Source organism: Balaenoptera acutorostrata, chromosome 16, assembly GCF_949987535.1.
Source record: "Balaenoptera acutorostrata chromosome 16, mBalAcu1.1, whole genome shotgun sequence".
NCBI classification, from domain to species: domain Eukaryota; kingdom Metazoa; phylum Chordata; class Mammalia; order Artiodactyla; family Balaenopteridae; genus Balaenoptera; species Balaenoptera acutorostrata.
This window is the reverse complement of record NC_080079.1, coordinates 35,781,140-35,798,411: the sequence shown is the minus strand read 5'-3', so window position 1 is coordinate 35,798,411 and position 17,272 is coordinate 35,781,140. Positions and strand designations below refer to the sequence as shown.

At 38.8% G+C, this 17,272-nt stretch overlaps 1 protein-coding gene across 3 annotated transcripts in view; it reads left to right on the top strand.

Moving 5' to 3' along the window:
- The window catches only part of TNKS2 (tankyrase 2), a 64,025-nt gene extending 57,350 nt beyond the window's left edge, over positions 1–6,675 (top strand). For all 3 annotated transcript variants that reach the window (XM_057530810.1, XM_057530811.1, XM_057530809.1), the window contains 3 exons: positions 280–466; positions 3,343–3,499; positions 4,336–6,675. In XM_057530810.1, the coding sequence (XP_057386793.1) occupies positions 280–466; positions 3,343–3,499; positions 4,336–4,398 (407 nt within the window). In that variant the 3' untranslated portion in view covers positions 4,399–6,675. The remainder of the gene's footprint in view (positions 1–279; positions 467–3,342; positions 3,500–4,335) is intronic.
- The last annotated feature ends 10,597 nt before the right edge of the window (positions 6,676–17,272 follow it).

Below are 17,272 nucleotides of genomic sequence, written 5' to 3'. Positions count from 1 at the left end.
TCTGTTTGTTTTTCTAGTTGAATCTGTATGTGTCCTTACTTTGGCATCTGAACCACTACCCTATTAGAAACATTCATTCATATTAGCAATTCTTCTAAAATAACTATTCTAAAGTGGTGAGCTAGCTGACAGTTAACTTGTTAACCCTTGTGTTTTGATTTTGCTTTATTGTGGTGGTGGTGTATATATGTTTAAGAATTTAACTTCTAAGGGGCTTTAGCTTTTGTTCTTTTTCTTCTAAGATAATTTTTAAATGTTATATATTTATATGTATTTTAGGGTCTCCCTTTGTGAATGCAATTATTCATAAAGGCTTTGACGAAAGGCACGCCTACATAGGTGGCATGTTTGGAGCTGGGATCTATTTTGCTGAAAACTCTTCCAAAAGCAATCAGTATGTGTATGGAATCGGAGGAGGTACTGGGTGTCCAGTACACAAAGACAGATCTTGTTACATTTGCCACAGGTAAGAGATCACTTGTTCTCATTTATTTTGATAAGAATCAGATAAGAACTGGTTTCAAATTTGAGAAATTTTCAGGGCAAAACATTATCTCGGACAACTTTAGGAATCCAAGCTAGTCATATTTCAGGTTGCTTTGGGTCCTCTCACCAGTTCTAATAATGGCTAATATTTATTAAATGATCTGTATGGGCCAAGCACAGTTCTACGCACTTGACCTGTTCAACTCATTCAATCATTAGAGCACATGGTGCTTTCAGAATATGGAATAGAAAATATCACTGGGCATGAAAGAGATTTTATTGTGGACTGTTTAAAAATCTAGTATTCAAAGGCTAAAATGGCATTACTTGTTACACCTAATCATTTCATGGCGATGTGTGAGGGAGTCTCTCTTCCATTGTGATAATGATCTTAATCCTCAATCTGTGATGTTACTATTCAAAAAGTTATAATAAAATACATCAATCCCTTTAGAAAGCACATTATCAAAGAACTACTTTGTACTTCGTTTTTCCTACTTTTAGTTACCCTGGTCTAACTCAGTTGTTAAAATCATTCAAATGACTTGGGTCAAATTGATAAAATCCTCATAGGTAAATAAATTATCTTTCACCATTTGAAAACTCAAGTAAGATTAATTACTGAGGTTTATTCTGTAGTTAGGACACTGCTTATAAAGACCTAGAACAGTAGGTATCAAACATGAGCAAGCTCAGAATCACCTAGAGGTCTAGTAAAAACACAGATTCCGGTGCCGTGCGTCCTGAATTGTTGATTTAGTAGGTGGGGCCCTAGAACTTGAATTTCTACCAATTTCTACCAAGTTCCTAGCTGATGCTGAAGCTTCTGATCACTGATGTAGAAACCCTAGAGCAGTAGTTTTCAGCTTTGATAGCACATTGGAGTTACCTAAGGGGCTTTAAAAACTAATGCCTGTGTCCCACCCTCAAGAGATTCTCACTTAATTGGTCTCGGGTCTGGTCTGTGCATGGGATTTTTAAAAGCTTCCCAGCTGACTTTGAAAGGTTACCAAGGGTAAAGGACTGTAGTCCTGAAGGGAAACAAAGACTGTTTATGTTTTGTTCTTGTTGTTTTCCCCCTAAATTTAGACTCACATAGGTATCTAAAGTCAGTCCTCCTGGGTATGACCTCCCACCCATTTCTATTTTAGATCATAAGTTGGAATGGTTAGGAGGCTTGTAATTTCTTGAGATTCTGTAAATTGAACATTGCTACTTTTACTTGTCATATATTATCTGGAGGCTAAATAGTTCTGATTATTAGTATTAGTAGTAAGCATTGTTCGAGTACCTCGTCTCAGCTGCCTTTGAAGTAGAATGCTTGTATGTCTGGAAATAAGTTTATTTATTAACTTAAGATTTCTGTATGCTGGATTATCATGGGACTGATTGTGACTATAATAGAAAATCTATTAGAAACACTAAGAAGAGCTTCCCTAGTGGCGCAGTGGTTAAGAATCCGCCTGCCAATGCAGGGCACACGGGTTCGAGCCCTGGTCCGGGAAGATCCCACATGCCACGGAGCAACTAAGCCCATGCGCCACAACTACCGAGCCTCCTCTCTAGAAGCCCGCAAGCCACAACTACCGAAGCCCATGCACCTAGAGCCCGTGCTCCACAACAAGAGAAGCCACCTTAATGAGAGGCCTGCGCACCGCAACGAAGAGTAGCCCCCGCTCTCTGCAACTAAAAAGAAAGCCCACGTGCAGCAATGAAGACCCAAAGCAGCCATAAATATATATATATATATATAAAGAAAGAAACGCTAAGAAGGTTTCCAAAGGGCATATTTAGAATAAAAAGTACATAGCCCGTCTTCTTTGGAGACAGAATCATCAGTTAGTCCACCAAATCTCCTCTTCTCCTATAGAGAGAAAAGAAAATTAGAGAGAGAAACAGTGAAGTAATAAAGAGTTCATTGGACCTAAGGAAGGCCAATCATATGCCTGTGGGGAGTGGGAGGGTAATACTTAAACTTGTGGTGAGGGAAGACCTATTTGAAGACATGACATTTCAGCTGAAACTTGAAAAATGAATATTAGCCAGTAGAAGAGTGGTTGAATACGTATCATTCTAGATGATAGAGGAAACAGTATGTCTGATGGCCATAGGGCAAGAAAGTTTGGCCTGTGGGAAAAAAAACTAATGCGCCTGGGCATAATGAACCCAGAGTAAAATTCGAGAATTTAGAGCCATTAAAAGGAATTTGGATTTTCTTCTAGGCACAGTGAGTAGCCTCTAAAAGGTTTTAAGCAGAAAAGCGATGCGACCTGATTTATGGTTTTTGTTGTTTGTTGTTTTTTTCCCTAAATCACTGGTTGCTTGGATGGAATATAATTTAGACAGGAATTAGAGTAGAAACAGAAAGACTAGTTCAAAGGCCATTGTTACAGTCCAGGTGAAAATTTTGGTGATTTGGACTCAATAGTGACAGTAGAATTAAGAGAAGAGAATTGATTTCAATACATTTTGAAAGTGGAATCAACAGGACTTACCTGGGTAAATGTTCAACTTTGTAAGGCACTTCATGGAAGCCCCTTAAAGCCTCCTCCTCCTTCCCACTTGGGCTATGATTTGTGCTTTTGCTGGGATACAAACAGGATGGCAAAGTCTATATCACTTTAAGATTATTACAATTGCTATATCATTTTATAGTTAAAATAAGGATTAATTAAAGTGACAAATTCTTTCATTAGTGAGAGTAGTAGAAGACATTCTTACTTAAAGGGTAAAATGATAGAAACCGTCATAAGTGTTCATGTATAAGTGCATTAAAAAGCTTATGTAGTGTACATAAATAAAACTGTCATGTACGACTTGTCTTCAGGGAGCTCTTTTCCTTCTCACGTGTTACAGGCAGCTGCTCTTTTGCCGGGTAACCTTGGGAAAGTCTTTCCTGCAGTTCAGTGCGATGAAAATGGCACATTCTCCACCAGGACACCACTCAGTCACTGGTCGACCCAGTGTAAATGGCCTAGCATTAGCTGAATATGTTATTTACAGAGGAGAACAGGTAAGTCAGTTTTATTTGCTCATCTTCAAAAATGCTTTAGAGCCATACTTTAACCTCTTACAAATCTTTTAAATTGACAAGGCATGTTGCCTTAAGAGCTGGATTTCTTTTTAACTCATATTTGGAAATTATTTCAGACTTAAAGAAACATTGCAAAAATAATAAAGAGAATTCCCTTATACCCTTTACCCAGATCTTCCAAATGTTAACATTTTAGCATTCTGTCTTTCTCCTTTATCATGCTCTCCCTACTGTATGTGTGTATAGTTTTTTTTTTTTTTTTCTGAGCTGCTTGGAAGTAGGTAATAGGCATCTTTCTTTACCCTTAAATTCTTCAATGTGTATTTCCTAAAATCAAGGACATTCTCTTAAAATTGTTAAAATCAGGAAAATATCATTAATGTAATATATCTAACCTACAGACCTTATTCAGATTTTGTCAACCATGCTTTTTTTTTTTAGCTTCTGTAAATTATAATTAATTAGAATCCTATATTTAATAGTTAACCTCCCTGTAGCAAAGAAATGTGTAATTCCCTCTTGCTCTTAGTGACATAGATCCAGTCAAAAGCATCTCTAGAGCGTTGTGTACTGGGGATATGTATCAGGATCACCTCAGTTATTAAAAACAAACACATGCTTAATACTCATCCTAGGCCTGCTGATTCAGAATCTAAGGGATTGGAGTCAAGGTAAGGCTGTTTTGGGAAAATGCCCTTTGATGATTCTGAGAGATCCACAGCACTAATTTAGAACCTCTTCCCTAGGAATCCTTATAATAAGTCTCCTTTCAAAAAATTTGTTTACCAATATTTGAATTAATCTTTCTCTTCTAGGCTTATCCTGAATATTTAATTACTTACCAGATTGTAAGGCCTGAAGGTATGGTTGATGGATAAATAGTTGTTTTAGGAAACTAGCAACACTGAACCTAAAATCATCTAAGCAGCTGGTGGCCTCGTAAGTTTTACTTCTTTGCTGAGAAAAATCATCTTGTCCACAAGCCTGTGGCAAAAGGTTAAAAATGTGAAAGGATTTTAACATTCTGACTTGATAAAGCTTTAATAATGTACAGTGTTTTCTAAATATTTCCTGTTTTTCAGCACTTTAACAGATGCCATTCCAGGTTAAACTGGGTTTGTCTGTACTAAATTATAAACAGAGTTAACTTGAATCTTTTATACGTTGATTCTAACAGAAACTGTAATTCCCCTCAACAGAACTCATTTTACTAATATAGTACTGTGTTCTTTAAAACACAGCATTTACACTGAATACAGTTTCATTTGTAAAACTGTAAATAAGAGCTTTTGTACTAGCCCCATATTTATTTACATTGCTTTGTAATATAAATCTACTGTTTTAGAACTGCAGCGGTTTACAAATTTTTTTCATATGTACTGCTCATCTGTACTTCATCTTGCATCATCATGATTGAATGATCTTTTACCTTTGATTCCAGAGGCTATGTTGAGTTGTTAGCAGAGACCTTGTCACTTGGGAAGGATTGATTCATCAGATTTAATTTGCTGATGGAAGCATTTATGTCTCATTAGAAGTCTTTCCCATTTAAGAGCTTGTTTCATAAATACTCTGGGAGTTTAATTTGTGATAACTTTGTATGTATAACACACATTCCAAAGAGCTCTAACTTTGATGGTCCTGATTATTAAAGACACTTCTTTACTAGCCTCAAACCCTGGGTTTCACATTGGAAAATTTTCTCATGTCATTTTGTGAAAATTAGAGCAAGAGCTTCTATTTTTTAGAGAGGCTAATTCCTGCCACTGAACAATTATAGTGTTCTTTTCATGGAATGTAAATAGGAAGTTGAATTTTCAGATGTGGGAAGGGTAATCCTGAAATTTTTCCAGCCTGTTCTAATTACCTTAAATCTAAAGGGAAAAAAATAGCAGATGGGAGTGGGTAGTTTTTTCTCCTAAGTATTTTTCTCCTGTTCTTTTTCTTTGGCCTTATTGTTTTACTTGTAGCCAATCTATACACCATAAGTAAGCTCAACCCAAAACCATGAAATGTAGGTGTCCCAGTTCTCTCCTGGCCTCCTGAATAGGCAGGTGCAGTGAAATGGGTGCTTCCGCTCCTGGGTTGCCTCATCATGATATGGTACACCCACTTGGAAATACGCTTTGTTTATGCACCACCTGGTGACCAGGCTTGTTTGGCAGCTGTGGAGGGGAATGCTATCCCATAAAATGCCATTCCTAGTTTTTTAATGTAAAACTATCTTTTCCATGAAATATGCTAAAGCATCTTGGTACAGAGACATGAGTTACAGCTTGGCAGTCTGTTTGTTGACTGTAGTTCCCTCAGAAGTCAAGGCAAGACTGTAAACCATTAAATCTTTGTTAATGAGGCTGTTCCCCTCCACTCTCTGTACCAGTTCACATTTGTTTTACATTTTATTCGGTCTCTAAATTAACTGGGCTTTTGCAGTAATTTGTACATAAAGTGCTAGAAAATCATGTTTCTTGTCTTGAGTGAGTTAATCACAGTAAATGCATATCTGGAGTTGTGTTTCTATGATGTAAATTGTGATCATTTAAGAGGTCAATTCCTGACCATGAAGTGCTTTTATACAGCTCTCTAATAATGGCAAGTATGATCCTAATGTCATTCTTGGAACACAAATGGAGTATGCCAAATTTTATGTAATTTTTCAGGTTCTGGAAGCTTCTAGGTTTTATAATTAGAAGATAATGAGATGAGTTAATGGAGTTTATATTTACATACCTTATCTCTCAACATTTAGCCCATACTGCTCACCCTATGAGTGACTCTGGAATTGCTTATCATGTAAAATCATCGTGGTCTATGAGTTTACGATATTGCAGCCTGTGTTGTTTCATCTAATCCATTGCTTAATTAGTGTGTTGCTTTTCTATGAATGATTATATTGTGGTTAATATGTTAGCATGGCAATATTTCAGATAGCTTTTTGTTAGGAGCTTGGGGGGGTTTGGGGGTGACTGGGGATTTCTTTGAAGTTTTTGCATGAAATACCTTACTTTATGATGATGGAATTGCTTTTTCTTTTGTGATTTTTTTTTAAGAGATTTAACTTTTTGTGTGAGTAGTACTATTATATCCATCTTGAGTGTCTTACTTGTATCACATTCCATACCCTCATTTAATTCTTAATAAACTGTTCACTTGTTTTTCTGGGTAGCATGGTAATTACTGGAATAGTATAAATGTGTTGAATGGTCTTTCAGAAAATGGATTAAGATTACAATAAACCACAATTGCAGGAAAATAATGTAGTTCTGAGTCTAATAGTGATGAAGACTGCAGTTTAAAATTTGAAATACTCAATGTCATGACCATACCTGCTCAGATGCTTTAAGATGAAAGTAGCTGTCAGACGCTTTTAGACATTTAGTCCATCCTACACAGGTTTTGGCAAACCTTAAAGCTGTTTCCTGGGAAATCTATCCTTTTTTGTTTTTTGGCCACACCACACAGTTTGCAGGGTTTTAGTTCCCCGACCAGGGATCAAACCCGGGCCCTTGGCAGTGAGAACTCGGAGTCCTGACTGCTGGACTGCCAGGGAATTCCCCTGGGAAATATATCTTAACTTATAAAGAGGAATAGGAATATATTTTTGTATTCTGTGTCATAGAAAATGTCTTTATAACTTTACAAATCTTAAAGTTAGTAGTGTTTATTCTTAAAAGAAAGTATAGTAAGATAAATGTATTTTAGATTTCAATATGCTAAGTGTCTGTGTGTGTGGTCAGGTCCCTGCTTTCCATAATAGGAGAATAATGGTGCAAATAATCCATAAGTCATTTGGCTTTGAAATATTTTTTAGCAGCTTATCTTACTGCTTGAGTTGGTATAATATTAAAGTGTTCTCTTGCTAGTTCCTAAGCATGCATGCCATTGTATGATGTGATCCAGTTGTTTGCAGGGTGATGAGGAAAGAAAACTTGCAAATAAATTTCCCTAAGCTTTTGTGATTAGTATTCCTGACTGGCCCTTTACCTACTGTCCTGTCCTATTAGAGGACTAGAGTAACAGAGGAAGCAAATGGTGGTATACATTCTTCACCAGGAGAACTGCCAGATTTGTATAAAGTTAGACTGTAGTGTGGCCTTTTCACTATCTGCTGAATCTCTACCCGCCTCCTGCTTTTCATGCTTACTAGCTGAGGAAGACTGACATAAAATACTTAATGATACCTTCTTAGAAGGTTCTTGCTCTCCACATACAAGCCACCATTGTCAGAAGTGTCTTCTCCACTTTGTTATTCACCACAAAAATGTGCACATCACAAAAATCTGCACAAAGCCCCTCAGATGGTCTGCCAATACACTGTAGAGCAGTGCTACGCAAAAGTGGCCTGCAGGTGGGGCTGGTCTGCAAACTATTTGTTACCAGCCCGTGGAGAGATGAAAACAAAAATTGAGAGGAAACTTTTATAGCAGTTTGACATTGATGCAATGTTTTAAATTTCTTTTCTCTTTTTTCTTTTTTTTTTTTTTTTTTTTTTAAGGCCATGCCATGCAGCATGTGGGATCTTAGTTCCCCAACCAGGGATCGAACTCGTGCCCCCTGCATTGGGAGCATGGAGTTTTAACCACCGGCCTGCCAGGGAAGTCCTCTTAAATTTCTTTAACTAAAACATTGGTCTGCAACAAATTGGAAATTAAGAGGAAAACAGAAACAGTAGTCCCTCACAGATAACTTGAAAGGTAGAAGAAAGATACCTGGTTTTTTTTTACCACTAGACCCATCACTTAGCACAGGCTGACACGTAGTAGTTCCTCAGTAAATTTTTGTTGAGTGAATAGTGGTTAAGTGATTGGGCTCTAGATGGATCTGGATTTGAATTTTACCCTATCCCACACCAATTTTACAGCCTTGAACATATTACATAACCTTTATAAGCCTTACAGTACTTATCTCATAGGTTTGTTGAGGGAACTAAATGATTTTCTGTATGTGCCACTAAGTGCTGTACTTGGCAAAAACTGGTTATTGTAATTATATTATTATTTCCCTGAATCCCCAGGACCAGTGGTTGAGTCTTCTCACTTGTCATGGAGTTATCGAACATAGAATTTTAAAACAGCTAAATTTATTTGCCACTGGACTGGTCCCTTTGTTCCAATGAAACCTTAAGAAGCTCAAATATGAGGTATGTATGTCCCTAGGAGGCTGAGGATCTCAGTTTGAAAAAGACTGACAAAAGCACACAGACAGACATGATGGCAACCTGGTTGGGGAAGGAAGACATACCCATAACCCAAGCCTGCATCATATTCCTACAGTACAGAAGAAACAAACTCCACTCAAATGAACTCATGATCAAAAGTCCAAAACAATCCACTGTGAGCATAAGTCAGTAGACACAACCTTAGAGCTTTAGCACCCTCACAAACTTAATGTAGGATGATAACTATGGAATAAGAATATTTAAAATGATTGGCTGGGGGAGGAAAGCATAAAAACCATTAGAAAAGATGACACTGAAAAAGGCAAAGTAGATTTGAAAAGCTAAGTCTTTTGGGGAACTAAAAAAATGTATAATTAATGAAATTAAGAGCCCCGTGGACAGATTAAAGCACAGATTGGGCATCTATGAAGAGAGAATTGGCGACCTAGAAGATAAATCAGGAAGATACCCTGGTCATAGCAGAGGAAGGGATGGGAAATAGGAAAAGGCTAAGGAACGTGGAGAATAGAATGAGAAGGTCCAACATAAAGAATAGGGGAAGGAAGATATTTGAAGATTTTTCCAGAATTTTAAAGGAGGTATGGATCCTCAAATTAAGAAAGTGTAACAAATATCTAGGAGAGTGAATAAAAACAAGTCTGTTTCTAGACATATAGTACAACTACAAAACACAAGAGAAAAATCTAAAAGCAACTAAAAAGAAAAGTTACCTGCAAAGGAATTAGTAGTTATTACCAGCAAAGGAATAACTACGCTGGTAGCAGGCTCTCAATGGCAGCAGTATAGGCCAGAAGACAATAAAATAAGTTGTAAGTGTTGAAAAGAATTGATGTTAGCCTTGAAATCTATACAGAGGTAAATTAGCATTCAAAAGAGAGGATGAAAAACACATTTTCAGATTTTGCTGAAAGAACTCATAGGATTTATTCCAGAAGGAAGGCAGTTGAATCCAGAAGGAAGGAGTGGACTGCAAGAAGCATGGTGAACAAAGAAATTGGTAAACATGTTGGTAAACAGACTGAAATTATACTCGTGTAAAAAAAAGAATAAGTACTTTATTAACTGATAAGGAATCATCTTCAAGATACAATAAATGAAAAAAGTAAGAGGTTGATGACTGTGTATGATTTGGTACTCTTATTTGTGTAAAATAGGAAAAAGTACAATATACATTGGCTTCTTTATGTGTAAAACACCTCCAGGATACACACAAACTATTGGGAGGACACCTAGGTGCCAGGGGACAGAGGTGTTGAAGAGACTTTTTACTGTATAGTCTTTTATTCCTTTTGAATTTTGTAGCAGGACTATTTTTTTATATTTATTTATTTATTTTATTTATTTTTGGCTGCGTTGGGTCTTCGTTGCTGTGCGCGGGCTTTCTCTAGTTGCGGCGAGCAGGGGCTACTCTTCGTTGCGGTGCCCGAGCTTCTCATTGAGGTGGCTTCTCTTGTTGCGGACACGGGCTCTAGGCACACAGGCTTCAGTAGCTGTGACTCGCGGGCTCAGTTGTTGTGGCTCACGGGCTCTAGAGCAGAGGCTCAGTAGTTGTGGTGCATGGGCTTAGTTGCTCCATGGCATGTGGGATCTTCCCGGACCAGGGCTCGAACCCATGTCCCCTGCATTGGCAGTTGGATTCTTAACCACTGCACCACCAGGGAAGTCCCTAGCAGGACTATTTTATCTATTTAAACAAAACTATAATAAAATAAGCATTGTCTATAAAAATACCGTAGGAGTAATAAATAGATTTGAGATTTTAAAAACAAGGTGGAATTTAAAGTACTACTTGACAATAATATGGAAGATAGGAGAAACTTTAAAGTGTTGATGAGCTTCAGAGTTTAAGTATGCATATTAAAATTTTAAGAATAATCACTAAAAGAGTAGAAATAGAACTGTAAAGATGAAAAAAAGGTAAAAGAACACTCCAACAAAAGTGGGGATCATAGGTGACTCATGTAGTTTTTTTCTCCCAAAAGGTATGAAAGAATCTTAAACGAGTAGGAAATTATCTGTAAAGGGGTAAGAACAGGTGGACATTCCTGAAGGGGAGGGGGACGTCAACGAGAGGACCAGACGTCAAGAATAGCATTAAGGCTCCAGTAACTAAGTGTAATAATATTGGTGCAGGGATGGATTCATCTGACCAACTGAACAGAGTATAAATGGGATTTTTATAGACACCAGAGGTAGCACTACAGATCATGTGGGAAGGAGCTGTTCAATAAATTGTTAGGAAACAACTGGTTATGCATATGGGAAAAATTTGTATATCTAGATGCATACACAAAAATCACTTCCAGATGGATTTTATATGGGACTTAATATGAAAATCAAAATATTTTAAATGTTAAGAAAATACAGAAGAAGACTCTGATTTGGAGATAAGAATGAGCTTCAAAGAACACTTAACCCTAAAAGAAAAGATTGGTAAATTTGTATTAAAATTAAGAACATCTGTTCATCAAAGGACTTTTGTAAAGAAAGTAAAGAGGCAAGTCACAAAGTGGGAGAAAATATTTGCAGCACATTTAAAGGGCAAAGGATTCATATCCAGGATATATTAAACTAAGGGGGAAAATGAGTAAAAAAATAAACAGGCATTTCTCAAAATGGGAGACCCCAGTGACCACTAAGCATTCCAAAAAATGCTCAGCCGTATTGGTAATCAGGGCAATTCAAATTAGGTAACATGGTAATACCATTTTACACCTGCTGGAATTGACAAAAGTAAAAAACTTGACAATGCAATTAGAGGATGTGGATCTCTTACACATTGCTGTGGGTCTAAGTGCTTTGGAAAACAATTTGGCATTACCAGTAAAATGAAAGAGCCTACTTCTGGATATATAAAAAGGAAACAATAAAAGCAATAAAAAGAAAATAATGTTACGTAGAAACAAAATAAGACTGGCACAAATAGGATACTATATGCTATTCTTGGATAGAAAAGTTCAATATTATAATGATTTTGGTTCTCCTTAAGTAAGTATATAAATTTGCCATGACCTAGTAACATACCGGATTGACATATACACACTACTATATATAAAATAGATAACTAATAAGAACCTACTGTACAGCACAGGGAACTCTACTCAATACTCTGTAATGACCTATATGGCAATAGAATCTAAAAAAGAGTGGATATATGTATATGTATAACTGATTAACTTTGCTGTACAGCAGAAACTAACACAACTTTGTAAATCAGCTATACTCCAATAAAAATTAATTTAAACAAAAAATACCAACCCTTTTGAGGGAAGGGGTGGGAACCTATGCAAACTGATTCTGAAGCTACTGTGGAAAAATAGATATACAAGGATTCTTGTAAAAAGTTTCTGAGAAAAAAGTACTGAAGGGCTACTAGCCATATCACATATTAAAAATATTTTTTAAACTATTAAACAGTAATACTGGCACATAAGCTAATTACTGGAATGGAATAGAGAGTCCAGAAATGGTCTCAGATCTACAGTAGGAAAGGTAGGATATTATGAAACTGTGGGAAAGATAATGGTCTTGCAACAACTGAGGAGCCATCAGGACAATATAAAGTTGGACCCTTGTTTCTTACATCAGAATACTTCAGTTGAGTCAAATATGTAATGATAGAAAGTGAAACTACAAAATTACAAGAAGAAAAACAGAACAATGTTACCAATATTGGTATAGCAAAGACCTTTCTGATTATAACAAAACCCAGAAGCTCTGAACAGAGAGATTGATAAATCCAACTTCACAAAAATTTTGTCTGCAAAGTTAAAAGATAAATGGCAAACCAGAAGAAATATTTGCAGCACATAATCGAAGAATTTATTTTTTTAACATTAAAAGCTCTTCAGAATCAGGAATCAAAACACCAACAACCCAATAGAAAATGAGCAGTATACAGAGAAGGAAATTAAAATGGCATTTAAAGAGGAGAAATGCAGCTGAACTCTGTACCGTGGTACCATTTTCCGCTTCTACTAGTAAAGAAAAGATGGAGTGATATTCAGAATATTTAACAGCCAGGCACTGACCAGTCAGAAGAGACTGAAGACCGCCTCTTCTGCCTGGTGTTAACCCTTTAGTTGCGGGATGGTGGGAGATTGTGGGGGAAGTAGGGCCTCTGGGCTATCTCGGAGGCTCTAGATAACAGAGAGGAGCACTCAGGACTGGGGGCAGCAGGTAGTTACCAGCAGGCACAGAAGCATGCCGATATTTAACAGCCAGTACAGTCCCACTGGTGGAGGAAAATACCTCTCTTGCCTCATCGAGAAACAGCCTCTAGAAGGAAAACTGAGCAGTACTTGTCCAAATTTTAAATGGGTATACCCTCTGAGGAAGAGGACCTGTGGTAAGGAAATACATTACAGCATTATTTGGAAAGAGTTATAAGCAGCACATCTTTCCATCAATAGGGGACTGGTTAAAAGTGTCCATCATCGGATGAATGGATAAAGAAGATGTGGCACATATATACAATGGAATATTACTCAGCCATAAAAAGAAATGAAATGGAGGTATTTGTAATGAGGTGGATGGAGTTAGAGTCTCATACAGAGTGAAGTAAGTCAGAAAGAGAAAAATACAGTATGCTAACACATATATATGGAATCTAAGGGAAAAAAAAAAACATGAAGAACCTAGTGGCAAGATGGGAATAAAGACACAGACCTACTAGAGAATGGACTTGAGGATATGGGGAGGGGGAGGGGTGAGATGTGACAGGGTGAGAGTGTGTCATGGACATATATATACTACCAAATGTAAAATAGATAGCTAGTGGGAAGCAGCCGCATAGCACAGGGAGATCAGCTTGGTGCTTTGTGACCACCTAGAGGGGTGGGATAGGGAGGGTGGGAGGGAGGGAGACGCAAGAGGGAAGAGATATGGGAACATATGTATATGTATAACTGATTCACTTTGTTTTAAAGCAGAAACTAACACACCATTGTAAAGCAATTATACTTCAATAAAGATGTTAAAAAAAAAAATAGGGGACTGGTTAAATAAATTACAGCGCATTCATACACCAGAAAGTCTGGAACCATGAAGAGAATGAGCCAGTCCTACATGTACTGATCGAGATAGATTATTGAGTGGAAAAAACAAAAGCAAGGTTCAGAACTGTGTGTAGAGTCAGCTACCATTGTAAAATATAGAGAGGAAATACCAACACACAGGCATACTTGTGCTGAGGAAGAGATCCGGGTGGCAGGAGACATAGGGGTGGAATGAAAGCGAACTTTCTATTCTGTATCTATTATACTTAGAATTTTGTACTTTGTGCACTCATTTAAAAATATTTGTCTAAAGATGAGATTTGAGTTAGGTAATATCTAAGAGTTTTTTTAAGCTGTAAGTCTGGAAAAGTGTGACCAAAACTGAACTGAGAAATCCCCCAAGAGGGAGTGGGGGGGAGGGATGATTTGGGAGATTGGGATTGACATATATACACTATGATGTATGAATACGTAACTAATGAGAACCTACTGTATAGCACAGGGAACTCTACTCAGTGCTCTGTGGTGACCTAAATGGGAAGGAAATCCAAAAAAGAGAGGATATATGCATACGTATAGTTGATTCACTTTGCTGTACAGTAGAAACTAACACAACATTGTAAAGCAACTATACTCCAATAAAAATTAATTTTTAAAAAAAAGAAAGAAATCCCCCAAACCTGCTCTGCCTTCAGTCTTCCTCTTCGTAGTGAAAGGCCTTTCCATCCGTCCAGTTGTTCAAGACAAAAACCTTGGAAGTCAGCGTCCTCTTTCCCTCTCAGCGTCCTCTTTCCCTCACAGCCTACATCAGCTCACCTGGCCTCACTGCTTTCACCCTTGTCCACTACCGACCCCTCCCCAAGCCCACGCCCAGGTCCCTTAGTCTACTTTCAGCTCAGGAGCCAGAGTGATCCTTTTGAAGCATAAGTCAACTATGTCACAAAACCCTGCAGTGACTCCCCATTCACTTAGAGTAAAAAGCTGAAGTCCTTAAAATACCCAGGTTGACCCTACTCGATCTGCCGCTGCACCCCTGTGATGCCATTTCTCACTCGACCCCTGGCCACTCCAGCCTTCTTAGCATGGGCATGCCCCCACCCTCAGGGCCTTTGCAGGGGCTATGTCTGCAGCTAGAATGCTCTTGCCCAGCATTCTCTGTACTTTGTTCCCCACCTTCCTGGTTGTTCAGGTATCACCTTCTCAGGAAGGTTCTCCAGAACTACCTTTTTTTTAAAAAACAAAAAAATGATGACTAACTTTCAGTTATTATTTTCTTAATGGGTCAGAATAGCTCAAAGTCAATAGCACTATTTTTTTTTAATTTATTTATTTATGGCTGTGTTGGGTCTTCATTTCTGTGCGAGGGCCTTCTCTAGTTGCGGCAAGTGAGGGCACTCTTCATCGCGGTGTGCGGGCCTCTCACTGTCGCGGCCTCTCTTGTTGCGGAGCACAGGCTCCAGACGTGCAGGCTCAGTAACTGTGGCTCACGGGCCTAGTTGCTCCGCGGCATGTGGGATCTTTCCAGACCAGGGCTCGAACCCGTGTCCCCTGCATTGGCAGGAAGGTTCTCAACCACTGCGCCACCAGGGAAGCCCAGAACTACGTTATTTTAAATGCCGTTGCATACTCCCCATCTCCCTTAACTTACTCCCAGTCCTCTCTACCCTGCTCTATTTTTCCCTATTAAACTAAAAAGTTCTAAATTCATGTAATTAACATATTTATTCTCGGTCTCCCCACACTAAAAGGTAAACTTCACAAGGGTGGATTCCACTGATGTAGCCGCAGTGCCTCGAACAGTGCCTGGCACATAGGTGGTGCCCCATAAACAGTTGTTAAGTGAGTGAGTGGCTCATATGATCTTCACTCTGTTCTTGTAAAGTCTACTCACCATTACATGGAGAAATGGCTAGTACTGGCATTACCAGCAGCAACAGTAACAAGTTGTTTATCAAATCCACTACCAGCAATAACACCAGTAATCATAGCTATCATTTTTAAAGTTCACTACCGGTAATAATAATATCAATAATCACAGTTCTCAATTCACTGTCAGTTGGATCAGTAATCACAATTACCATGTATTAAATGCCTGCATCATAAACCAGATAATGAAGGGAACTGGAGCTCCAGAGTTAAAGAAACTTCCCCAAAGCCAAGGCTGTTAAGTCTTTTCCGATTCCTTTTGCCTGTGTTTCTCGGCCCTCCTAAGTGGTGCTGTGCTCTTAGCGAGCAGTAAATCAGCCCTGGGGAGACAGGAGTCTCTCATGTAGGCTCTGTGGGAGTGTCACTGGTTGCCTCTACCATATGGAGATGCAGGGTGGGTAGGTCTTTCCCGGGACGTCCAGTCTCCGATCAGGGGAATTAACTGCTGCCCTGGAGCCAGCACTCCTCCTCACCTCAGTCAATGTGCAGAATCTGTCAGAGGAGCTTTATGACTCTAAAGGCAGAAAACTGCACTACCATGCTTGGAGGCTTGGCCGAAAAAGGAAGTTGATGAAAATCTAACTGCCTGCCTCAGTGCCTCCCCTTTTGAAGCAGATGCTGGAAAGTATGCTTTTACTTAGAACTTCTAATCAGCTGAGTTGTAAACTGACCAATTGGAGGAACAGATGGATTCTGGATGGAGCTGTAATCTAGAGGTGGAAACTGATTTCTTTTGATAGTTTCAACCCTGCATTTGTGTCAAGAGGAAACAGTGGGAACTCTTCTGGGGGAGTGTTCTGTCCCAGGAAGAGTAGAATGTTTCTGTTCTGACCATTGAATACAGGGAGAACTAATCTAGGCAGAAATGACCTGCCTGAAGTTTAGTAGATTTCATTGTAAAAAGGCTAGCAGATTCCAGTGGAAGCGAATGTAGGCAATTTGTATTTATAGACAGGGATTAAATAAACCAGTCTGACAGGAGTCTCTGCAAGCAGTTGTTTGGGAATAAGGTAGATCCATCTGCATGCAAAGAATTGTGAATGAATAAGGATCCATGGCTCAGTGGGCAGGCGGGGCACAGGGGAGACCACCAGTCCAGATAATCAGACATTCACATTTCCCACTGTTTTGTTCTATTGTATCAAAATGTGAGACGCTGCTTTCCAGGCCCCCACATACAAAGCTCTTTACTGGACTTTACTGAGGCATGATCCCGGCTGTTTTACTCAAACTGCCAACCTCAGAAGAAGTTTTGCTTGATGGCGTCTGACAGCTCAGCTGTGCCCCCAAGTAGATTTATGAGCTGAGAAAGATGGTCAAATTCACACCCTAAGCATTCCCGATAGAAGGTCGGAGACATGCCAGCATTTGTATACCGCCCTGATGGCAGCACACCATCTTTGTGTCTTCCCAGCCCTCCTGGGTGGTGTTTGGAGAGGGCGAGCAGGAGGTGACACCCACAGCCCTCTCCCAGCTGGCGACACAGAGGGTCACCAGGAGATTCCAGATGATGTTATTTGGCATTTAACATGTTCTAATGGCAGCATCTCTCAATCAAAAGGACTGAACTCTTTCAGGGCTGGATACCCGTCCACGACTCCCTCTGGAGAGAGAGCCAGTCTCTTCTCTGGGGTGGGATTGACTCCTTCA